We start from the raw sequence: 24,926 nt of genomic DNA, 5'->3' as shown, positions 1-24,926 counted from the left end.
ATTAAAAGTATATAATATATATGTATCTTTACCAATATCTTTAGCTCCAGATGTAATATTGCAATGAATGTTAATATTATTGAAACCCATAATATCAATAATTTTCTGAGATTTATATCTACCTTTTTTATAAATTATTTTTCTAAATCCTAGTAATGAGGCTAGTGAGTTTTCTATATCAAAGCTGATTGCTCCTTGTTTTATTTCCATTAAACATTTCATCGTATTCTTATCAGGTTCTATTATAACATTACCATCAGTTTCTTCTTTTATTAATTCTGCTATGTCAGTTAACTCATATGCTCCCGGTGTAATAGTTGAATATAGCAACGGGATTCCTTTTTAATTATAATTGAGTATAGATGTAATGTTTGGGCTTGAGGTAGAGATAGGGTTATGGTTAGGGTCAGAGCTAAGAGCCCGAGCTAAAGCTTCATCATCTTCTATAACAGTACTAGCATATAAGAATTGATTATTTCTCCTATTCACATTAAACACCGAATTATAAACAGATAATCTAATTAAACCTAATTTTGTTGTATTAAGTTTAGGCTCACTAAAGTTAAACTTTTCTGTTGTTTTTATCATTCTAAAGTTAAGTGTATACTCTTCTTTAGTTTTAGTTAAAGCTTCGTGTATATTTTGTAGTTCATATAAAATCAAGTTGTTTGTCATTTTTTATCTAATAAAAATGGATTTTAATTTGGATGCAACTTATGGTTATAATAAAAAGTAAGATTATAAAATATAGACCTAAAAATCTAGCAACAATGAAAACGGTTTATACCAATATTAATATCATACTCAATAGAGAAGAGAATCACTTAAATTTGAGTGATTCATATCTAGAGATAGAGTTTGTTGTATCAGATGATGCTGGTGGTGTATTTGCTAATGATGCTAATATCACATTAGTTAATTATGGTATGAAGGCATTGTTTAGTTCAATTAAGCTTGAAATTAGAGGTGGTAGGACTATTGAATATATAGATCATTGTAATCAATGCTACTCCTGGTGCAGTTGCTAATGATGGTAATATAGAAATTAGAGATATATCATGGTGTGTACCTAGTATTGATCCTAGTAATGATAATAGAATTATTGTGCAAAAGGGTTTAAGTAAAAAGAATAATGTAGACTTTAGCTATTATGAAAGAAAGACATTTTATAAGAATGTACCCAATGCTACTAACTTCTTGTTTGATCTTGGTATGGAAAGTGATATGGAAAGACCGCATTATATAATAGTTGGTTTTGAAAATAATAATGTTTATGAACAAACTCATGATGCAAGTACATTTGATGTAATGAATGTTACTGAATGTTACTGTAAGATTCATAGTGAGTTTTATCCCGAGGACAGAATGAATATTAATTATGGCACCAATAATTATAATGAGGCTTTTAAAGAGATTGTTGGCTTTAATAAAGATTATAATGGGCTACCACATAATATAAAATCATATATAAATCATAGAACATTCAAAAGTAATTATAGAATATTTGTATTCGATACAAGATATCAAAGTGATCATATAGGTCCACAACCAATACAACTTAATTATAAATTTAGTGCTGCAGTTGCAGATGTTATATTTCATGCATTAGTATTAACTAGAAAGGTTATTAGTGTGAATAGTGATGGTAATAAGATGGTTGATATAGTCTCGTAGAGACTAATGACCGTAGGTCTATAATATCATAGATATAATTTAAGTCATTGATATAATTCAAGTCATAGATATAATTTAAGTCATAGATATAACTCTAGCGATAATTATAAATTTAGATATAACTCTAGCGTTAATTATAATTTTAGATATAACTCTAGCGATAAATAAAATTATGGTATCATATAGTTATTGTTATATTTTTATAATTTTACTTACACATAACCATAAACTTATATTTATAGCTAGTCAGCTCTAATTGTTACTCTTGTTAATACCTAACTAATTCTTATTAGTATTAACAAAACCTTTAGCATAAATAATGTCTAATTTCTTTTTATTCTCTAGAGCCAAGCCTCTAGCTTCAAGCTTAAGCTTGGGCTTGGGCTTAACCTTGGGCTTAGGCTTGGGCTTAGGCTTGGGCTTGGGCTTAATAACAACAAAGGGATTATACTTTTTAACTTCCATTTTTTTTATATATAAAAATGAGTCTTTTAAATAAATTCAAAACTAATTCATATTGTGTTGGAGGTAGACATTATAGTGGTACTGTTAATATAAGAGGAGCTATTACTTCAAAAAGAACTAAGATGTTAAAAGTTAATTGTGTTTTATGTAGAAGGAATAAATCAATGACAGTATCTGATGCAACAATAGAAGTAGAAGGACTAAAAGATATCTTTAAAAGTGTTGGTAGGGCTACAGTTAACTTTGGAAAGAAAGTAGCTAATAATCCAGTAAGAGCATTAGAAATAGCATGTAAAATAGGAAGTGCAGCTGCATCTAGAAACCCTAAAGCAGCTCTAGCGGCTACACCTGATTTAATTAAATTTGCAACTACTGGTGAAGGTATAAAGGTAGTACAAAAAGGTAGAGGGTTATACTTAGGTACAAAGAAAAGATAATTATTTGATTATAATTATGATTATTTTATGTTTAAAATTATGATTATAGCTATGATTATATTATGATTATATTATGTTTATGATTATGATTTTAACTATGATTATGATTATGATTATATATTTATCGATAAATGTTAATACTAATATTATTATTACTAAAAACATTGTTATTACTAAGCACTAATATCTTTAATCTAAAAAAATACTCAACTTATTTTTCTTATTTCTTCTTCTAATCCTCATATACCTTAACTAATTCATTATACTCATCATTATCTATTTTATTATCATTTATTAATTTAGTATATAGTTTATTAAACTTATCACTAAACTGTTTACTTAAAATATACATTTGTGAATACTTTATAATTTTATTTCTAATTTTAGTATTAATTGGTTTTGATAATGAACCACAAACAGTTGCTGTAGCAAAAGCTGTTGGTATAGAATAAGCTAATCCTATACCTGTTAATGAAACTGATGTTGATGTTGCAGTTGTTGCTATTGATGATAATACTATTTCTGTTAACTCACCTATGTTAATATCATTCTTATATCTACTTAACTTCCTATTATAGTTATTAGTTTCAGTTTCACAATAATTTCTAATATCTTTTATAATGTTAATATTGTTGTTAAATTTATTATTAGCTTGAATCTTTTCGTTTATCAACTGTTCATTAACGTTTGCAGCATTGCTGATCTGTTTCTCAGCCGCTTCGCGGATTATTCTTTCTGATGCTGATGACAAATCTGGATATAGTAATCTCTCGCTCGGTGCTGTTGGATTGGTCATTGCTTTGCTTATTTTCATTAGCAAAAATTCTTTCTATTTCTTTCATTATATCTTCTTGATTAAAACTATGATGCATCTCAAGTCTACCTTTCTCTTTATTATCAAGTAACTTACTTTGTAAAAGTATAGCATTTATACATTGTACTATAACACCTCTAAGAGATTTATTGTATTCTTTCATTTCTCTCAGACCGTTAGCAAACATTTCATCTAAGTGTATCATAGTTATATTCTGATTAAACTTATTATTATCAAGTTCTTGCTTTAATTGATTATATTTAGAGATAGTATCTGCAGCAACTTTATTGCAAAACTTAACAGTATTTCTGACTTCATTTGTTGATTCAATAAACTCATTAATTAGTTCTTCATTAACTTGTGTTTCATTTAGTTGTAATGTTTTAGTTGTAACTTTATCAAAGTCACCCTTTCTTAGTTCAGTTAAGTTTCTACTTAAAATGTCTATTTTATTAGAAGAGGATAATAAGTTATTGTCACAATACTCTTTATTAACATCTTTTTCATCTATCGGAGGATGTACATTTGTAATTTTATAGGTATCTTTCATATCAATATTATCATTATCTTCTAGGAATTACCCACGCGCCTTACTTAATGTTAAGTTGTTTGTTGATGTTGTTGTTGATTGCTGTTTAGCCTGATTGAATCTGTTTCTTGTCATTATTTATGTTAAGAAATATATTTAATTATTCTAAAACTATATTATTAGATTCAAAATCAAACTCAGATTTTAATAATTCCTGTTCGTAATATTTACCTTCTATTATCTCACCATTAATATCTCCTACTTTATAAGTTGTTGGTTGTGTTTTTAGAACTTCATTAACTTCATTAACATTAACAATTCTCTATTCCAATTAGAAATGTAACCTTTAGAGAAGATATTACGTTTATCTACATTTCTAACATAATCACCAACTTTAAATTTTGGTGTTGCTTTGGTAGAATTAACATAGTATTTAACTTTATCAGGATTATTAGAAGCATCAACTGGTGTCATATTAATTGTTGAATGAATGTTATTGTTATATGTTACAACAGCATCATTTAATATATTAACCCAATTACCATCACCCTTGATGAACATTGGTTTATTTATTATGTGTAATAATGTTCTATTAAATCTCTCTATAAACATAGCCTTTAAATCACTATAAGTAGATATAGCTCTATCCCTGAAGCGGCTTTGCCGGTTCCATATTCTTTAAGTAAAGATTTTAATGTTTTATTGTAAAACTCACTACCTCTATCTACCCATAACTTTTCTGGTTTTCTAGGTTCAGAGCCACCTTGTGGATGTTCACTTAATACTATTTCAAAACAATTAGTTATAGATAAACCAGATTTATTCTTCAAAGGAATAGCCCATGCATATTTTGTGAATATATCTATAACTGTTAATACAAACTTATAATTATTATTGTATTTACTTAGAGATGACTTATCAATAAAATCAGCTGACCATGTTTCATCTTTATATAATGGTATTATTCTTTGTCTTTTAAATTTTGTTACATGAGGACTGAATACTTCTTTAGCTAGTTGTTGTTGTTGTTTTTCTAACGTTTTATTTATGGACATAGTCATCTGCGAAGCAGGTTTCCTGATGGACGTTTCACCTATCAACGAAATTGTGAGCTTGCTCACTTACCATAATTAAAAACAAAATTATCTAGTTGCTCTTGATCAATAATATTCATAGATAATAGTTGCTTAGATATATCTAGCATTTCATCATATAACCCATCATGACCAGCTTTTGTTTCTAGTATTAATAATTCTAGTCTTTCTACTAAATTATTTGGGTTGCTAATTAATCCCTTACCATATACATCATCTTTTGCCCCCATTATACGTCTTATTGTTCTATATCTAGCGCTTTTCTTATCCCCTTTTCCTAAATCATATCTAAAATCCTTTAAAAACCTTTTAAATTTGTTTTCATCTTCCTCAACCTCATCATCATATGTTACATTTGATTTAGTAAGAAAATCAGTAAATCCTTCTGAAAACTCATATAAATTATCCCTAACTAAAAATGCACCCTGCTCTAGAGTTATATCAACACCATTCATTTTATATCTCCTACTAGGTAAATCTACGAGTTCTAATTTTAATTGAGGATTAGTTTGAGCCCCCATGTCATTAAGAAGGTTGGCTGTTTTTGTATCAACATAAACTGGTGCTATATCTTGAGTCACCTTTAACGTTTCACCAATCTGCAAGGCAGTTTCACCTTTCTTGGAAGCAGTTTCATTAAACTGGGAACCAGCTTGCTCGATCATCTTAGTTTGTTTATCTAACTCTTAATTTTGCCAATCTATTGCTCTTAATGTTTGTTCACCTAATGCTAGATTCCGTTCAGTGTTTGCGTTTATCTGCGAAGCAGTTTCACTGATAGTTTTAGTTAAAGGATCGAATAACTCTTCTATTTCAACATAATATTCTTGTTGTTTTAATTTATATTCTAATCTATTTCTTCTACGATTGTTTATTTTCTATTTTTTTTTCTAGATTGTTTAATTCTATAAGTTCATCTAGTTTAGTCATTTTATATGTATTGAAAAATTATAATAAGAGTTAAAAAAGGATAATGAAAACAGCCTCTCTCTTAATCTAAAAAGATGTTTAGCTTGTAAAAGACGTTGTAATACTATAGATGAGTTTATTGATCATATTAAGGAACCAAATCATGATGATTTAATAATTTCAACTTATTCTAAATATGTAGATGGGGCTAAGAAGATAATAAAATTTCTAGAATATAAAAAAAATGTAATAGCTGGAGCTACACTATATAAGAATACAATCATGGGAGACATTATGGAAAAATATATGGCTCAGATAAGGATTTATAATATACTAACTACCAACCACATGGATGTAATGAATGAATTAGGTCTATAATTATTTGTTATAAAATTTAACAAAGCTCATTATATAATATAATAGCAAATTCAATTAACTTTCTATCATCATTAATGGTTAGTTCTAGAATACTATTAACCAGTAGGTCTTTGTCTCCATCTAATGATGCTTGGCGGATCATTTTTTTTAAATTTCTTTTGAATAGATATAGATTCTCATCATGAGGATAGCTTTTGATTTTATTTACATAAAATCTTTTATCATCAAATGTGTTTAGACTAATCTTACTTGTTTTTGTTGTTGTCATGTTATCACCAACTTTTTGTATTCTACATTCATCTACTGTTCTCTGTGTATTATTCATTAATGCAACATAATAACCTATGTGCCTAGCATTATTATGCTTCTTTATTCCTTTTTCTTTAGTGTTTTTAGGATAATTTTTGAAGCTATATGTTTTGGGGGACAATGCTATAAATTCCTCAATAATCCTAATCCCCAGCTCTTGCTTAAACTTGCCGGGAACTTTATTATTAGTTTTTATAGGTATGTCTAGATTACTTAAGTCCATATGCTCATCACTAACTTTACCTTCACTATAACTTAATACGAAACTGTCCGTATCCATATAGTGAAGTGTTAGATCTTTGAGGGATGGTTGTAGAGTATTATAGAATACATCGTACATGTGTAATTTACTTAATTCTAAGATAGTAACACCTGCATATACTGGGGAATCATATTCTATTTTTTTCTTTATATATTCTATTTGGCTATAATCCCTATTTCTAGTTATATTCTTAAATGTTGGTTTACTTACACTTTTCATTATCTTTTCTTCATCATGCAAGAACTTGCTTTGAAGGAAGTGTAGAGGATTCATGCACATTCTTCCATATAATGAGTTATTCATTAATTTCCTTACATCCTTTTCTGCTTCAGTTTTAGCTGTTGCTCTTTTATTTGTATTGTTTTGTATATAATCGCTACATATATAATCTTGTTTAAATTTAATTACTCTACGTATTTTTGTTACTTTTACTCCCATCTTAACATAGAACTTTAACATCCTATAATGAACCTTATATTCTGTTTTGTTGTTTTGGTCTAAGATTAATTTCTCGGATCTGTGAAGCAGTTTCCCTGATCTTGCTTTACTTTTCTCTTTTTGTCGGTATCCCAATTCATTATCATTTATCTTTCTTTTATTAGGCATTAGTGCTAACTGTTCTGTTCTCTCTTTGCATTGATTAGTATAATCAATATCACAAACTATACAGTAACCTTGATCACTATCATCTGGAGTATTCAATATTACATCGAGGAAACCGCTTCGCGGATCTAGAGTAGCAGTAGTAATAAACTCAAAATCCTTATAAGGTAACTTTTGCATCATTGCATAACCATATAGGTTGTTTGCGTCTATGTACCATATATTTCTATTAATAACTTTATCATTAGTATCTGCGAACGAGATTTGCTCGTGGCTAGCCAAGCAGGTTCCCTGATTAGTATAAGTACTAATATTAGTATTAGTATTAGTATTAGTCCTAGTATTAGTATTAGTATTAGTATTAGTATTATCATTAATATTAGCATTAGTATTAGTATTACTATCTGCGAAGCAGGTTCCCTGATTATTTATATATCTATCTCCCATTATTCCACATACACCACCTCTCTTTGCTCCAACAAAATCATCTAGCTTTTGTTTATCTTGTAATGTATCTAATGTTACACCGCTTGACATTAACCAACAATCAAAACTATAACCTGGGAGACTTACATAGTGTAGGGGATTGAGCTTGAATTCTTTCATGCTTAGTTTAACATATTCATTCATGCAATAGTCTAATATTTCCACAACATTCTGTAAATACTCTATAGTTAGATCTTTTCCAGTCTTATGACTGTTTTCATTATTAAAGTTATCTACTTCTTCTTGTGTTGGTAATTTATTATGTAGAGAGGATTTAAAGTCTTCTATTTTTAGATTACCTATAGCTTCTTGGTAATCATCCAAACCAAAGTATTCATATGAATATAATGTTTTGGTTTACATCCATATATCTTTGCCATTTGATCTAGAGGCCTAGCTAGAAAGTTATAACTATCTAAGAATTGGAGACAACCAATGCTAAACATCTTAGACTTATCGGCAGCTAGTGGTATGTTATCTACTTTTCTTTTATCATTATTCTGTTTGAAGAGTTCACTGTATAGCAGATTGAAGTCATAGCCAGAGCCATTATGGATTATTACTGGAATGAAGTTTTGTTGTTTGTATCTTAGATTACATATTTTACATGCTGCTCCTCTATATTTACCAGTTTCATGGCAATGATCTCTTACTTTATTAATACATGTTTTACTGCAGATATGACAAGTGTTATTAGTTTCATGATATATTTTATCTTCTTCTGTGAATATCATCTTTTCATTATGTTTGAAATTATTCTCAGTTTCTATTTCTAACAGATCTCTAGCAAATCTTTTGATGCAGCCTAGACCGAAGTAGTGTTTGAAGTTACCTTGCCAGGTGTAACCCACAGCTATTGGAATATGTTCAGCTAATACATGTTTACAGTCATTAGTTGTGACATCGGTAATGCAACATTCTATATCGGCAGTTATAATTTTTTTTATTTTCTGACGTTTGTGTTCATTTGTAAAAGTAATATGTTTTTTCTTAGGACAAACAATCTCTGGTTTGAATGAGTTGTTGCATTTGTGTTTATCATTTTTAATTTGTGAGTTAAACCAATAGGTACACCTATGACAATAATAATATTTAATGTTGTTTTTATTTGGCCGTTCTAACAAGGTTTCTATATTTTTTATTAGGGCACAGTGTTCTATTTGACCATTACTCCAAACTAGTATTCTTACATCTTTTCTATCTTTATTAAAATCATCCACTTGTTTAAACGATTCTATTTTACCATTACCACAAGGTGTGTATATCCAAATATTAATATTATACAATTTCTGTATTCTTATTATATAAGCAAAATCATCTTCATGTTGTTGTCTTGGTTCAATTAGTTTATCTACATATTTACTTTCTCGAGTTGCATGGTGTGGGGCGGGATGTAGCCAAGCAGTTATAGTTAGTTGTAAGCAATTGTATTTATAACTACGTATATTTATTATCGATTTAGATTTTTTGAGATCAGGAGGTAAATCTATATAACTACCAATAGATGCTTTAGTTGGTTCAATGTTTAACTGAATACTTCTTATTCCAAGAAACTCAAAATCATAATCATAACCATCATATATTTCCTTTTCGAAATCTAGCCACCGATTGAAGTCACCATATTCATATATTGCATTATTATTAATATAATCAGTATTGAAAAATATTTTAGTAGTTTTAACTTCTTCTTTGGTTCTCTTCTTATAATCACATTCAGCCGTGATCTTATATTTAAAACTCTTAACCTTACGAAACTGGTAACAGTTTTTAATTTCTTCTAAAGAGTAATTAGTTGCTTCATCTATATCTTCAATGTAATTTCCACCTTTATCAGTAATATAAAATTCTCTCATGTTCTGACTTGAGTTTATATCGAAGTCTTCCGTGTTTTCTAGATACATGCGATTGTGACTATATGAATGAGAAGTTAGAGCTACTTCACTTCTAAATTCTTCATGACATTCTTTACATTCATACCTAATTCTGGTGTAGATATCCTCTTCAGTTTTAGTTTTAGGTTTGGTGGCTGGTTTAGTTTTAATAATATAATCATCTTCATCCAAATTATACACCCTCTCCGAAATTTCCTCTTCTTCAGACTCAAACATTTTCTCCAATAGTTCCTTATGTTTGAGATCGTATGATTGATGCCTATATAAACCCTTCTTTGTTTCAGAGGATAGATTACAGACATCGCAGAAATTTATGACTCTAGTATTAGGTGATTGAGACATGATCTATTTGTTTAGGGAAATAATCAAAAAATTAATTTTTTGAAAAATGAAAATGAAATGCAATAAATGCATAAATAAACCTTGGAAAGAATGTTGTAATAATTGTAAAGAATTAGAATATTCTTTGTTTTGTATGTAAAAATATGATTAAGGTTAAAGATTATATAGAACATTTGGGATATCATTATTCTGATCCTGATCAATATCTAACGTGTAGTATGTGTAATGTTTATAAACATATATCAGTATATAGATTTAGAATTAGGAAATGTAGACTATGTATTTATCTTCATAGATATAGATATGGTCATACTAGAAATCAATGCAGAGAGCATGTTTATAAGTATAATATTCAAGAAGACATAGAAAAACACTAATCACTGTGTTTCCACCGATCTCAGTGTTTTTGACTGTATACCCATCACAGTGTGACCCATATACAGTCTCACAGCAGGGATCATCCTTTTTAAGAACTGGGAACTTGGTTTTTTTATCTCACTTAGTTTTATTGCAATTCTTCAAAGTCGGGGGACGTTCGCTGGAGTCAGTGAGGAAGGAACCCCAAACCTTCCGTTTGCTAAAGCAACTTAACTAGACTCGTTGATTTAACCACTACACCAAGTGAGACAGAAAGTTTTAGTTTTAGATTGATTAAATATTGATTAGGAGATATTTAAAATTTTTTTTTATTTTAATAATTCTATCAATTTTTGTTCAAGTTTTCTTTTTTTTTCAACTCATCCACGAAGTGGCTTCACAGATTTCGCAAGTTGGTTTTACGTGCTTTTTACACGGTCTCACTAGTTTTATTCTAGTATCTGGGGACGTCCACTGGAGTCAGTGAGGATAGAACCCGAACTATGCGTCTGATAATGGTTAATTACCAGCTTAACTCTGTACTAGTGGTTTGCACTAAGTGAGACAAGAAATGATCGATTTAAAATATAAAAGAAGTGAATATAGAGCTAATATATAGTAGTGGATAAAACAAGGGATTCAACAAACAGTAAAATTTGGCCCGATTCGACATGCGCGATTAGCGTTAGGAGAAAGGGACAATTTTACTGGTGGTTGAATCCCTTGTTTTATCCACTACTGACGTTGACATCGATGTTTTTGAAAACACGTCAATTTAAGTGCCGACAATTTAAAATTCAAATTTACATACTTTGTTTTGTATAGAAATCATCAGTTTTTCTTCAGCGATTCTATAACAACTGAAAAAATTAAGGGCTTTTTGCTTCATAATTTTGCATCAATTCTTTTGTATGCGGACTTACAATTTCTTTCTAAATGATGCGCTTTTTGGACACACTTGTTCAAATCTTCTGAACTAGCATTTCTTCAAAAATCAACGAACAAAAGTCTCGTTTTTTTCTTTTTATTTAGGTAGGAATCAGTTTTTGTTGGCGTATTCATGCTTATTTAAACGTTGTTTGCAAAAATGCAAACTTGGTCTTTGCCAGTCATTCTTCGAACATCATCAATTGTTATCAATTTCATTGTGACAGATGATAGTGAACTTTTCGATCAGATAATTGCAAGCATACTGGGAAACTTTTGTCACAGACAAACTATTATAATTTTATCTCCCGTTAAATTCAGTTCAGTTCTTAACTTGGAAACAGTTTTTAACAGTTGTAACGTAAAAGCTAATGGAATTAGTAAAAGTTTCGGTGTGATTATGTAAACATAAAATACAAAAATTTTGCCGTTTCTTCCTGTGATTTATTTTTTCCATATAGGGAGTATGGAACAGTAAATGTCTGATTGTGCAAAGTTAGGCTTCAATTCGGTAGTGTGTTTTTGCACCAACATTTTCAGTGCCAATAAAGTTTGAATCAAACCCCTAGAAGACATCTTTTGTGATTACAAAAAAAACAACACAGGGACAAACCAAATTTCAGAAATATGTTCTGAAAAAGGCAAAAGTCAAAAACATACCCGGCAGATTGCCGGAAACTGGACACCGTTGATTCCAATAAGCATGTTTGGGATTGACAGAATAGCAGATATTGGAAAAAAAATTTTAAAAAAATTTAAGTCTGATTTATTTTGATGGTGTTTCGTAGTTGAACATACTTCTGTTTCTTAGAGAGGGCACAGGGAATACTATCAATACGAATAAGCATAGGAGATGGTAACTAAGACTCATAGGAACGGCGTTCAAAAAGCGGGCATCTAAAATTGGGCTTTATGAGTTTATCCCGTTTCTATTTCTGACTTCAATTTTTTATACTGACTCTGATCATTTTGAATTACTTTGATGAGGAACTGATGTTCAAAATCACTTTTAGCAGAATGAGAGAAGAGAGAAGCTAACCTAGAGAAGTCAAAAAGATTGCACGCAAAATATTGAAAAAACGGCAAAATGAGGTAAAGCGAAACATTTTTTTGTTCGAAGAAGTAAAAAACATAGCAGTACAAGTCCTGACGAACAATTCAACGAATTTTCACTGACTAAACACAAAAGCTAGACCTAGAATGGACTATGAGTGAATTGAGAAAACCATTTTTTAAAAAATCGGATAAAAAAAATAAGAAAAAACAGAAAATCAATGTCAAAATGCCGCATGTGAACCAAGAAACCACTAGCGAGAAATGAAAATTTAATTCAAACAAAAAAACTAGGTCTAGAATAAGATGTTAATTGATTGGGAAAACCAATTTAAAAAAATCTGATCCAAAAAACCGAAAAAACAGTAAATATCAAAGTGAAATTGCCGCATGTGAACAAAAAAACCACTACCGAGAAACCAAATTTTTGTTTAAACACCTTTTTCTTACTCTACATTAAAATTAGAGCAAAAAAACTCGCGTCGCAAAACCACTCGATTTTTCACTCCATTTCCTGTTTCGGCGTGACCAAAATCACTACTCCAATTTGACTTCAAAAATCATGAAAATGTGTGAACAGATCTTGTGTGAGCAAAAACAGCGCCCAAATACAATTAAAATTCTTTGTAAAAATTAGGAGCGCTATAATAGCCGGCTAAGAAGATGAGGGCGGCTATCAAAAAGTATCCTTTTCTAAATTGGGTGCTTCAAGACATCCCATGGATCTTAATATTACCAGACAGCCATCCACCCATTACACCCACACACACTGGTCGGTTATTTTCTTATTGGTCCTTTAAAAAAAGCCGCTCTCGACAAAAACCTCTGCTTCTGTTTGTTAATCCCTAAGTTACCGTGAGTCTCGACAAATCATTGATATGAATTTTTTGCTGTCATTAATTTTCTCAGTGTCCGGCAGCCTTCCAATTCCATAAAGTTTCGTGAAAAAAACCTGATCAAGTCAGCTTGCTTTCTCGCCGAAATCCTGAGCTTTCAGTCCTTGCCTTCCAATCAACTGCCTGCCAGTTTCTATTGGAACTCTTACTAGCCACCTAGGATGCGTACCTCTGGTGAGCCAAAAAAATCGAAGATTCAGTACTGTTCGTATCGTTGATGTCTGGCTCGCTGGTTCAAATGTTGCGGCTGCTTAAACATCTCAGCTGGACTCAAGTTTCCTAGCCTTGTTCTCAAGTTTTACGACAGCCTGTTTCATCATTTAATTCCAGATGACTAAAAATCTCTTCAAAATTACTGGCCGCTGGGTTGTTTTTGATGACTTTAAATTAAGTTGATTAAAGTTAAGAATTGCCTCGGCGACAAACTATGTTCAATCTTGTACTGAAGGTGTTAACACTTCTGTGAATTATAGTACTTTTGCTAACTACGTTTCAGAACGATTGACTAATTAATGAATTCGAATAAAGTTTTAATGTCTAGCAAAGTTTAACAAGCAAAAACTGAAAAGGTATCAACTTTAGTCTAAACCTGAGACAACTTCTCATCGTTACAGTTTGTAATCTAATTGGTTAATCGAGTGATTAAGGTGATATTTTTGTAAAGGTTAAAGGGCAACGAATTGCGATAAAAACTTTAAGTTCCTACGACAATAATGAAAACTGCGAGGACTTAAGTTCCTCTTATACAAGGCTTTGGACTAAATATATACATAGATATCATAAAAGTAACGTTTTACAAAACAACCAATAATTTTTTTTTAAGTTAGTTCCACTTTGCTCGCTATTCAAGTGTCAATAGCCAGATTTGTGGATATGAGGAAAAGATGTTAGCTGGGTTCTTGGCTCCTCGAGGTTTGTATTCCCGAAATCAATGGGTGTACAATTTTTCTTTACCAACATGTGAAACTTTTTATCCTTCGGTTTTTTCGAGTTTTCATAAAATATAAGTGCTTAGGATTGATACTTTAAATAAATGAGGTCTGATGTTCTGTAAAACAGTCATTTTTTGCCGAATGATCAGATTAGGTCTTTATTCGTCTTTAATTTTACGGTATTCTTTTGGGGACATTTCTCGCAACGGCGAATGTCTTTCAATGAGCGGTCTTTACATTGATTTGTTCTTATGTTTCACTTTGTTCAAGAAGCGAAAACAAAACTCAAAATGTGAATGACTCTATCTTGCCTCCTATTGCATGGCTTAGTGTTTTTTCCCAATTGCGATGAAAAACTGCAGAAAAATAAAATTGTTGGAAGCACTTGTGACAAGGCAAAAACATTTTGAGCTCTTTGCATCTAGAGTTAACATAGGATTTACTTTTAAGGAAGCATAGAAAAAACTCCAATCTCTTTTCACTCAGGTTCATATTATGATCACGTAGGAATTTGAGCTGATTTAACTAGTTTAGCTGACAATTTGTACTCTGATTATCTCCCGCATTCAAATAGATCATCATCCTTTTTCAGGTTTTTGTAACGATTACCACGACTTGAGATTTCTCTTTAATCATTAAACAATTAGCAATGTACGGCTGCCTAGTGAAGTAAGATAATTTTAATTTTCTTGTAAGAACATCAACAGTCAAGTTTATTAAACAAGAACTTTCAATGGTTTCTAGGAGAAAATGATTTCTTTAAGTCATTATTGATTGTCGTTGAATGACTGAAGCTTGTATTAATTGATAATAACCTGATTTATTCGACAATGTGAAGTCGTCTAGCGTCTGCTATGTTTGAGGAAAACTCCGGTAAGTTATCACAACAACAAAACTCCTATGGCGAACACCAGTTTTGGCGAAATGGTGTTTCCTGTTGCATTTTTGATCTTAACCTAAACGATTCCTTGCAACAAGATTCAGTTTACCCTACAAAATTTAATTTCCTATTCCGATTTTGCAGAATTATTTAATAGGCCATGATCTCCCAGCTAACAAAACACTTTGTTTCTCATTCAAGACAGACATATCCGATCAAATTCGATGTTTATTATTAGTTGTACATCTATATGCTCCATGTGAACTTTGAGTCTTGCAATATTATTTTGTTTGAAGTGAATTTTTTAACCATTGTTTCGCAGAACTTTCATGCTATTTCAGGTCTCAGAATTTGCGTTTGAATTTTTTTTGCGTTTAAATTTTTTGAAAGTTTTTGGAAGCAATGTGAATCCCCAATCTCCATGGACATGAAACAAACACTAGAGTTAAAAACTGAGCTAATGATCAAAAGACAAAAACTGAATGCGTCTTGGGCAGGCCTTCTGTAATGAAAGCTAATTTTATTTAGCTCAGGTGTTGAATTGCTGCTGATTTTTGAGAAACTGAGAAATTTTGAACTGAGAAATTTTTGAATTGAAAAATTTGGACTGAGAAATTTTTGAGCATCTCAGTCCAAAGGGAAAATTTTTCCATTTTGCCATTTGAATTTTTTTAAGTTAAATTTTCTGCCCTCTGCATCCGTTTTGTACTGAAGTTATTTCAAAGACTCGCTTACTTAGTATTTCTTCTTATCATTTCGCACTTAATTTGTTCAGCTGACAAATCATTTCTCAGTTGAAATGATTAGCTTGCCTTCTCCTGTAATACATAATTTTAAGTCGGGTTTATACCGGAAATTGTATCAAAACTAGTTTTCCCAGTGCTTAGTGGCAACTCTTTCTGTTCTTATCATTGGTTTCAGTTTCATTGCAATTTCCACATTCACTGCTATTATAAAATACCCGTAATTACAGCTGATTTTTGCTTCTGTTGAGACAATTTAGTTTTCAATAATGGAGTACATCTGACAATTTAAACACCCATTGTAAAATTTTGTGTCTAGAATAAAAATAGATTTTGTTTGCTGTAAAAAGAAATTTCCATTTTTTAAGTTTGTTCTTTTTTAGTCACGTTGGCTGTTAGATTGAATCTTTTTTTCCTATTAGACTATCACTCTGCATGTTGCAGGCATTTTTTTTAAACTTTTACCCATCTATTCCTTCTTAACCTATTGAGGATGTAATTTTGTTGAAAATGCTAATTATATCACTAAATTACATTGCGTTGGAATATGAATGTAATTAACTGTTGAACTTGGTAATTTTGGAATCCTTAGTTAAACAGTATTTGCTGTTGTGGTCGTTCATTCGACAGGTGGAGTCTCTAAAATTTTCTTTCCAATTGCATGTGGGTACTTTAATTTTATAAAAATTGTTCTGCTTAAGTTAAATCTCTTTAACGTGCGGGACAAACTCTTTAGGCAATAGCTTGGTAGTTTCCACAGATTTCTCATGCCTTCAATTATTAGCTTCTTTTTCACAGTTTCCACGCTCTGGTGGGCCTGTACATCAAAGGCGTTTCAATTCGCCGTTACATTTGTCTTCTAAATGGCTAAATTGATAGCAATTGAAGAACTGTTTAACGTTGGCTTACTGCTCTAAAACCCGTTGGACCTCAATAAAGTTCGCCACCTTGTTACTGACTAGCTCCTCTGTTACTACATTTTCCTAATGATTTGATGCAAATTAGCTATTGCAAATCTGGTTTCGAATTGAAGTTGAGTAATTCTTGCGTTTACGATAGTGCTGGGAAAAGGCAGCTGTTGGTTTTATATTTTCTATAAGACACTCTTGATATTTGGCCATCGAACTGGACAAAAAAGTTATTGGCGTTTCTCAGCTCTCAGAATATTTGGTTTTGATTGTCATCTCTCATCAAACTAGCAAATTGAGTTCGCGTTGGTCTCAGATTTGTTGAAACTATAAATTGTGTTTCCGTTTTTGTTAATTTTTGGAGTGTTAGTGCTTGCTTGCTAATGAAATGTTTTTTCGCTAAGCTTGTGGTGTTTGCTCTGCTTTGTTTCAGAAAGAAGTTGTTTTAACTGGTTTATCTTGGCAAGTTGTCCTTCGATAGCCTTACAGTGTTAGAGGGCTTAGATTTTTTGCCAAGCTTTATTTTCCCCAAGTGGAAATAACAAATAGAGGATGAATGGTCTAGGTTGAAGATATAGGAAGTATTTTTCAACTAGGAAAAGCAAACACTTCCAAACACTATAAGACACTTCCTTAGGAAGTAGGTTTCTCTGGTTTTGAAGCAAAAAACCTGAAATTTGTTCAGATGTTATACTTGCACTATGTGGTCCGGGACTCTGAGAAAATTTAGAAAAGTTCAAAATGTGCAAAAAAATGTATCACATGACACCTATTTGCAATAAATTGCCTAATTCACGAACACGTTGATGTTTGCCGCAAAGAGGTAAAAACTTGACAGAAAATGAAATGACTACGACGTAGTGGCTTTTTGTCGCACAGCCACATGTTAAGAAGAATTGTGCCTGAAACAAGGCAAAAAATAAGTACACATTAATAAGAGAGCCTAAAGTCCAATTTTTCTATGGTTAATCGCTCTCGAACAAAGTTCGTAGCAATTATTGTAAACGTGTTGTTCTTTTTTATGCAATTTTTTGCTGGACCGTGTTTGCAGTTTTCTTTTAGGACATTCCTTGACTTCTCAAGTGACTTTTTCACGCTTTCGTTCTTCATTTTTGAGTGACCTCTATTGCTCTCACTCCGAATTAAAGCTTATGGCTAATATGAAATCTATTGCAGCATAGCAACAAGTAGGGACCGATAGTCGAGTGGGCAGTGCTTCTGATGAGGGATTGGGAGGTCCTTGGTTCAAATACCGGCGTGGTTACCTATTTTTGCACCCATAAAGAAAATTTATCTAAGCTACGGCCTCTGAATTAAATTGCCTCGCCTGTCGTTCGAGAGCAACTCTTCCGACATTAGTCGGTTTTATGTTTTTATAAATGATAGCTTAAAATGTTTACCAGTATTGGTTTTTACCAGTAAAGTACTTTGATAGTGAAAATTGACTTATTATAGTATCATAGTAATCGTTAGTAATATCTACTAAGGAGGAGATAGATCCGAAGTTCATAATTGTGAAAATGTCTTTCTGACTGCGGTTAGTGCAAACTGTTTAGTGTATTTAGAAGTGAGCAAATTCTCGGTGAAATACGGTGCACAAATAAGCAACAATTACTGCATAATTGTGGCGCCATTGTTTATTCGCTGTGGTATCTTAGGACTTTTCAACCAGTTCTGACTGCTTAACGAGCCGTATACGATGCTTTTTCAATTTGCCATTTTATTCTGTTTTACTGGTACCTGTGCCGTTAATTGGGCTGTCTGTGAGTCGGTAATTCGTGTCGGTAACGAGCGCTACACCTTCTGTGACTTATGTTATGTACGAAATCAGGAGTCATTGGTTTACCACTCACCGACACTCACACTTTTTTCCAACGAAATAGTAGCAAAAACCAACTGCTTTAAGTGCTGGTACACTGGATCAAAAATCGTCTCCTACGATTTACAAAGCGACAATTTTGTACCAGATTACAATCTTTTTGAGCAAGATTATTTACACTTCTCCGGAATTCTGACTTTTTATGGCCTAGCGAACTCGACATACAAGGACATCATACGACTTACTGGTGATGTGTTGGATTCAAACAAAGACACAATTCCTTGGATTTTCTTACGGACCAATACTCCCTGTCTCAACGATGTTATCAGCAAAAAGTTGCAGAATTTACTCGAATATCTTCCGGTTGACTTCGATAACGTGACAATAACAACTTCTGTTATAGATCTGAATAAACAAGGTACATTTATGTATGATCTGTACAGCACAATAGGAATGGAGTGCATCGTCATATTAATTCTGATTGCAGTTATATTGATCAAAAGGATAGACCGGAGACATATTGTATACTCCCTCGATCAATTTATTGATTGTAGTAGGATTAATCGACGCATCGAGTTTTCCGTATACATTGCTCGGTTTAATAAATTAGCAGTGTTTTTTAGTATTTTATTTCTAATTATATTATCAATATTGGCAGCCACAGTCTCTAATCCAATGCAATTTTTCTTCTACCTTGGTCACGGCGTAAGCAGTGCGACTGCCTTCATGTTCCTGATTGCACGGATTCCCATGAAACTACAGAACAGGTGTGTTTACTTCAAGAAGAAGTCTTATCAAGTTGCCTTCATTGTTATTACCACCACAATCGGTTCATTGGCCAGTCTAATAATTCTGTTACTGAGAGACGAGTCAGCCTTCAAATTTAACGATCAATTGCTGAACATGTGTATCAAGATACTTCCATTTTGGTTTCTTGTTAACATCATGATCGTAGTAGCGCTGCTGTCTCATATCACGTTCAGAAGTTTTGTGGAAGTGGCGTTGTTTGAATGTAGTTGCATTGTAGTGGATCAACTCTTTCGCACATTATGGTACACCAGCAATTTGCACGAATACAAACAATCCAAGCCATTTCTAGATTTCTACTACACGTACGGGGAGTCAGTATTTCAGGTCAATCAGGGCTTCGAATATCAAAACTCATCGATAAATTTTAGCAGTTTTGAGCCCCATTCTACACCTGACACGAACCCCTATACATTTAAGTGGCACTGGCACTACGCTGGTTTTGCATGCCAGATTCCATACTCGCGCTTCTTTCCTATTTGGTTTGTGACTACACCCGGCTATGCTCTACTGCACGGTATTCATTTCAACTCAGAGCAGTCGCAGCACAAATCGAAAGTTTTCCCAGTTATCGCGTTTCTGTTGGCAATCATTGGGTCGCTAAGTGAAGAGCTTATAAGAATCTTCTTCAACGTTCCACTTGGCATCGGAGTCATTAGCTTCCCAATTTTGTCGCTGTTTTTCCTATTATGGTTTTGTAAGCAGGAGGAAATTGGTGACTTCATTCATGGTGTGTACATCTACGTGTCGCGATCTCACGTTTCCTCAGGTGGTGATCATATTTTATTATATCTTTGTACTCAGTTGTTACAAGAACAAACTACTGAAAAAACTCAAATGGAGAGGATTCCTTTTCGGCATATACAACTTATTTTTAATCACAGCCAAAATTTTTTTAAAAAAACCGGTAGCTCAATTGAAGAAAATAATTATTTTTGATCGCAAAAAAATTGAGGGGAAATCTTTAATGCACCATAACAAAAACAAGAATGGAGCAAAATATGATTAGTGGAATTGAAAAAGTGTCTTCATTTTCTTAAAAGGTATCATTTAATCAATCTCAACAGACTCAATGCTGAAACTCATAACAATGAATAAAGTTTTCTTTGGTTTTGTCGGGACTATTCATGAACCAGCAGCAGAACGCTTTCTTGGTCTTAAATATGTTGATCAAATCACACCAGGAATCACTGGTTGCTTCTAAAAGTGGTCTTGCCATTTAAGAAAAGCAGAAGATGTCCAAAACCAAAATGTTTCAAACTGAGTGTTCGCTAATGAGCTAAGCAAGGTATTATAATAAAAAAAAGTTTTACAAAGCAAGGTTTTATAAAAAGTGGCTGGACAAAAATACTACATTTTTGCCATGAATTCTTGGGGCTCAATTGTAGGTAGAAGACTAAAGAAAAGATAAGTGCAAACAATTTTAAAGTCATCCCGTTGCTGAATTTCTATGTAAATTGGGTTTTCGATTCGACAAGAACATAGTTGTTTCTCCTGTTTTTTGAAGGTACGCATGAGAACACGTTTTCAAAAGAAGAATGTTTCATGATCTCAAAACCCCTTATCAGTGCAATTAAACAAAACTAGTACTCAATTATAATTACATACCATTAATAACAAACCGCAGTTTAACGGAGACAGTACAGAAAAAGAAGTTTCTTAGCTAAAAAATCAGCTTCAATAATTGATTTTTGTAATTCAATTGTTATCAATTTGTCTTGCATAAAACAGTAGCGTCAGTTTTCTTTTTGGTCTTTCGAAATAAAAAACTACGACTGCCTAGGCATATATCAGGTACTTAAGTTCACGAAACTAAAAAAGGTACATAATTTGCCAAAAGATCAACAGCAGCTACAGAAACAAGACAAAACAATTTCTAGTTGTCACGAAACTCAAGAACTTGCCATATATCAATTTCTATATTTCAAGGTACATATACAAAAAGCTCATGGAACTAAGCTTTGAAAAAAACAAGATTTATAGGATCTGCTCGCCTCTCCTCCTGCCTTCAAGCTCAGTGAGCACATATATTTTAAGCCCCATTCCAACTGTAAAGCGCTATATTCTATCTAGTACGTTGCAATAGGAAAACGAATAGCTTTTAACTTGGGGCAGACAGAACACTGTGGAGCACAATTAAAATTGATCCAATTTTTAGGCAAAAAGAAAGTGTGTCACAGGTTTTCCTTGGTGGCTTTGATAACTCTTACCGACAAAACAACGCACAGGAGTAAATTTCAGTCTGCTTGTTATTTCAGTTTTGAACTTGTGTTCAAGAAATCTAGGTACAGAACAGAAAAACGCATTGAAATGAGCTTTGGGCATGACAATTTTTATGAAACCAAAAACATCTAAACAGATTATTTTCGCAGCTTTGATACGTGCTGCGGTCATATTGAAAAGAGAATGAAGAACTTAAAAAAATAATTTCTTGATCAGATATAGAAAAACCAATTTGACTTTTCAAATTTTCATTTTACAACAGGATAGAAAAGCTATGTGTAAAATAATAATTTTGTCAGAATAAAGAACTTGACAGAGTAACAAACTAGAGTTAAATTTGCAATCTTAAATATTTTAAACCAGTGAAGCCAGAAACTTTTCATGATGTTGAGTAGTCATCGGGATCGGTCATTGCTTTGATAGACGGCAAAAAACACTCGCGTCGAAAAACCGCTGACATGAACATGGTCATAAAAAAACACTGGGGGCGAAACAGAATAGATCCAAAAACTCATTTTTTATCCTTGGATTAACTGATAGAATCGCAGAAAATGATGCAAAAACCACGAATATTAATAACGTTGCACGGGAAAAATTGTATCTAAGCTCATAACGACGGTAATTGTTGAAGCCGTTAAATAGTTTCAAATATTTTCAACTACAGAGTCCACGAGATGCAGTATAACAAAACCAAATAAAGACACTAAAAGATTCGCAAAGCTTGTTGAAGCCAACAGAAATTTATAAAACAAGTTGGTGTGACAGTCACAATTTGAAAACTGATTTATCTCTATGTGGATCGAACAAAAATGGGGACGTATTTTTTTCGGGGGGATCTTGGGGAGTAGCTCAGTTTTTTGTCTATGTAGAGCATTCTAATAATAAAGTTGACGGTGAAACGGATACCCTGTGAAGTTATTTCCACTTCATTTAAAACAAATGGTTATACAGCCGTTTTATACGGAATCTAAAACACACAACAGAGTTCTGTATTTTACAGGTGGGAAGTATTCCTCAACAACTTTTCTGACCTCAGTGTAAGGGATAAACAAAGATTTCAATAGGTATTGTTTTTTATGAGTTTGTGGCCCGCATTACCTTGTGCTCCCCCTATTACAGGTGCCATTACTTGGTAAATCAATATAAAACGTATGTCACGTATGTCGGGGGTTGCAAATAGAATGCAACCCCAAAGCTTAGGGGTCACAAACGGTAAAGATCCTAGAAATCTCAAGACTTAGCTAAAACTGCAACTACCAACATATCTGTAGCAGTTTTATCAGTCAATATTTCTCTGCATGATTTTATTATGTTCCACAGCGACCAACACATCTAAACAAAATTTTAAAACAAAAAATAAAAAATTTTAAAATTGCCGCTGATCTCGTTATAAACCCACTGCACTAGATGTTTAAGATTTAAAGCGTATAGTTTTTTCTTTTTTTGTAAATAAACCAATTTTTCGGGTTTTGTCTGCTTGGAAAGCAAATTTTTTAATAACCAGGAATTTCTGGTTGATGTCATTACAATCTACTTGACATGCATAGTGAGCAAATCAGTACAATTTTGCACTCAAAGATAAGTAATTTTCTGAACTACACTACACTTACATTTGCAACATGAAGATTAAAGATTTTACTACGGCAAAAACGTAAGTGCAAGTCACGAAAGTAAAAGGTGAAATCGGACTACTTATAATTGCATGAATAATTTCAGCGAAAAAAAATCAATGCGAAAAAGAACTGACAATTTGTTGTAAGCGTAATTTACACATATGTAGTTGTAAAACACAACCTCTCGTGGAGCACTTTATAAGCCGCGAGCAAAGCAATGTTGTCAATCAGGCTGTATTGATGTCATTATTTTCCGTTTGTGCCCACCCCCATTACGTTTTGCAACCCCCAGTTACAGAGCACGTGCCATTACATAGTAAGTCATTATGGCACGTGCGTCTGAGGGTGCAAATAATATGCGCCCACTAAGCTGGATCAGGCAAAAAAACCAAGTGACCTCTAGCAGCCTTTAGTTAAGCTAATTTTTTCAGTTGGAGCAAAGCTTAGTGGGTGCATCATTATGAAATTACACCCCATACGCACGTGCCAGACTATTACATAATGATTTACCGCTTAATGACACCAGCTCTGTCCTTGGGAGCATATCGTACTGGGTTGGCAAGAAGGGAAAAGATCCAGTTAGGCTCTAAATTTTACTACAGGAATTCTAACTAAGGAAAACAAATTTTCAAAAATTTCAGATAGAAAAATATTTTTGACATGAGCGTTATACAAAGTGCTTACACAAATGTTGATACAAAAGAGATAAACAAAAAAACGTATTGGCTTTCTCAACTATAAAAGTTTTTTTTTGCAGCGTTTTCACAGTTCTTGTTTCTTCTTTAGGAGCAAGCGGATACCGGACCAATTCTCAATTCTCGTATGTTGATGGAATTCCGGCAGACGTGTGGTACCGTGATGTACCTCGACCGAGAGAACAAAGAAGGTACGAAGGACCAAGATATTATGTCCTTCAGAGGCAGATTGATCCCATGGAGCCCGTAAGGTGGAGAAGATCCACTAGCTCGCCTAACCCGAATTGTACCTCGGAGGTTGTCATTCCGATTTCAGAGGACGCGCAATTGTAATAGAAACAATATTGCATTTCGGTGGATTAAGAATTTGTGACCAATATTGATTGACTAGATTGACTAATGAAACCAAGATCTGTCATACACAACAACGCATCAAATTGACTGAATAAAAAGTTGGAAAAACCATTGTTGTTTTCAGTGCAATTATTGGCTAATTAGTGACTACGATTATGGTTTTTGACCAGTTTTCCAGATCTCTTATCTTTCGCTCCCCACTTTGTGTGATACCTATTGCACTGGGGACAGAGTATATCCAGATATAATAAATCGGCGGAATCTAGTACAATCTAGTGAAAAAATATGTACAAAATTTATTACCTCTTCGCCGGATTCACTAAAAAGCAAAAGCAAAGTGATGTTTTGCGGAATCCGGTGACAAACTTTGGCGTTCAGAAACCACAAATTTAATATCTTGTGTTGTCTGAAATCCACGAAAGAGCTTCTGAAAAATGCTTCTGTTCGTTCTAATCTGACTCCAACTAAACTTTGGACAATGTTGATGCCGAAGAGTGAATTATTTTTTACAAATATAGGATCTTT

General features: G+C 32.6%; 1 protein-coding gene across 1 annotated transcript in view; it reads left to right on the top strand.

Annotated features, from left to right (window-relative positions):
- Positions 1-24,498, top strand: part of LOC142344289 (uncharacterized) — a 46,140-nt gene extending 21,642 nt beyond the window's left edge. Inside the window, exons 2-3 of the mRNA XM_075395874.1 lie at positions 18,456-20,285; positions 24,139-24,498. Coding sequence (XP_075251989.1) covers positions 18,590-20,285; positions 24,139-24,380 — 1,938 coding nt within the window. The 5' untranslated portion in view covers positions 18,456-18,589 and the 3' untranslated portion in view covers positions 24,381-24,498. The remainder of the gene's footprint in view (positions 1-18,455; positions 20,286-24,138) is intronic.
- The last annotated feature ends 428 nt before the right edge of the window (positions 24,499-24,926 follow it).

The sequence above is a fragment of the Convolutriloba macropyga genome, chromosome 8 (assembly GCF_964194025.1).
Source record: "Convolutriloba macropyga chromosome 8, txConMacr16.3, whole genome shotgun sequence".
In the NCBI taxonomy this organism is placed as follows: Eukaryota; Metazoa; Xenacoelomorpha; order Acoela; family Convolutidae; genus Convolutriloba; species Convolutriloba macropyga.
The sequence above is the reverse complement of the archived record's forward strand: the minus strand, read 5'-3'. Positions and strand labels throughout refer to the sequence as shown.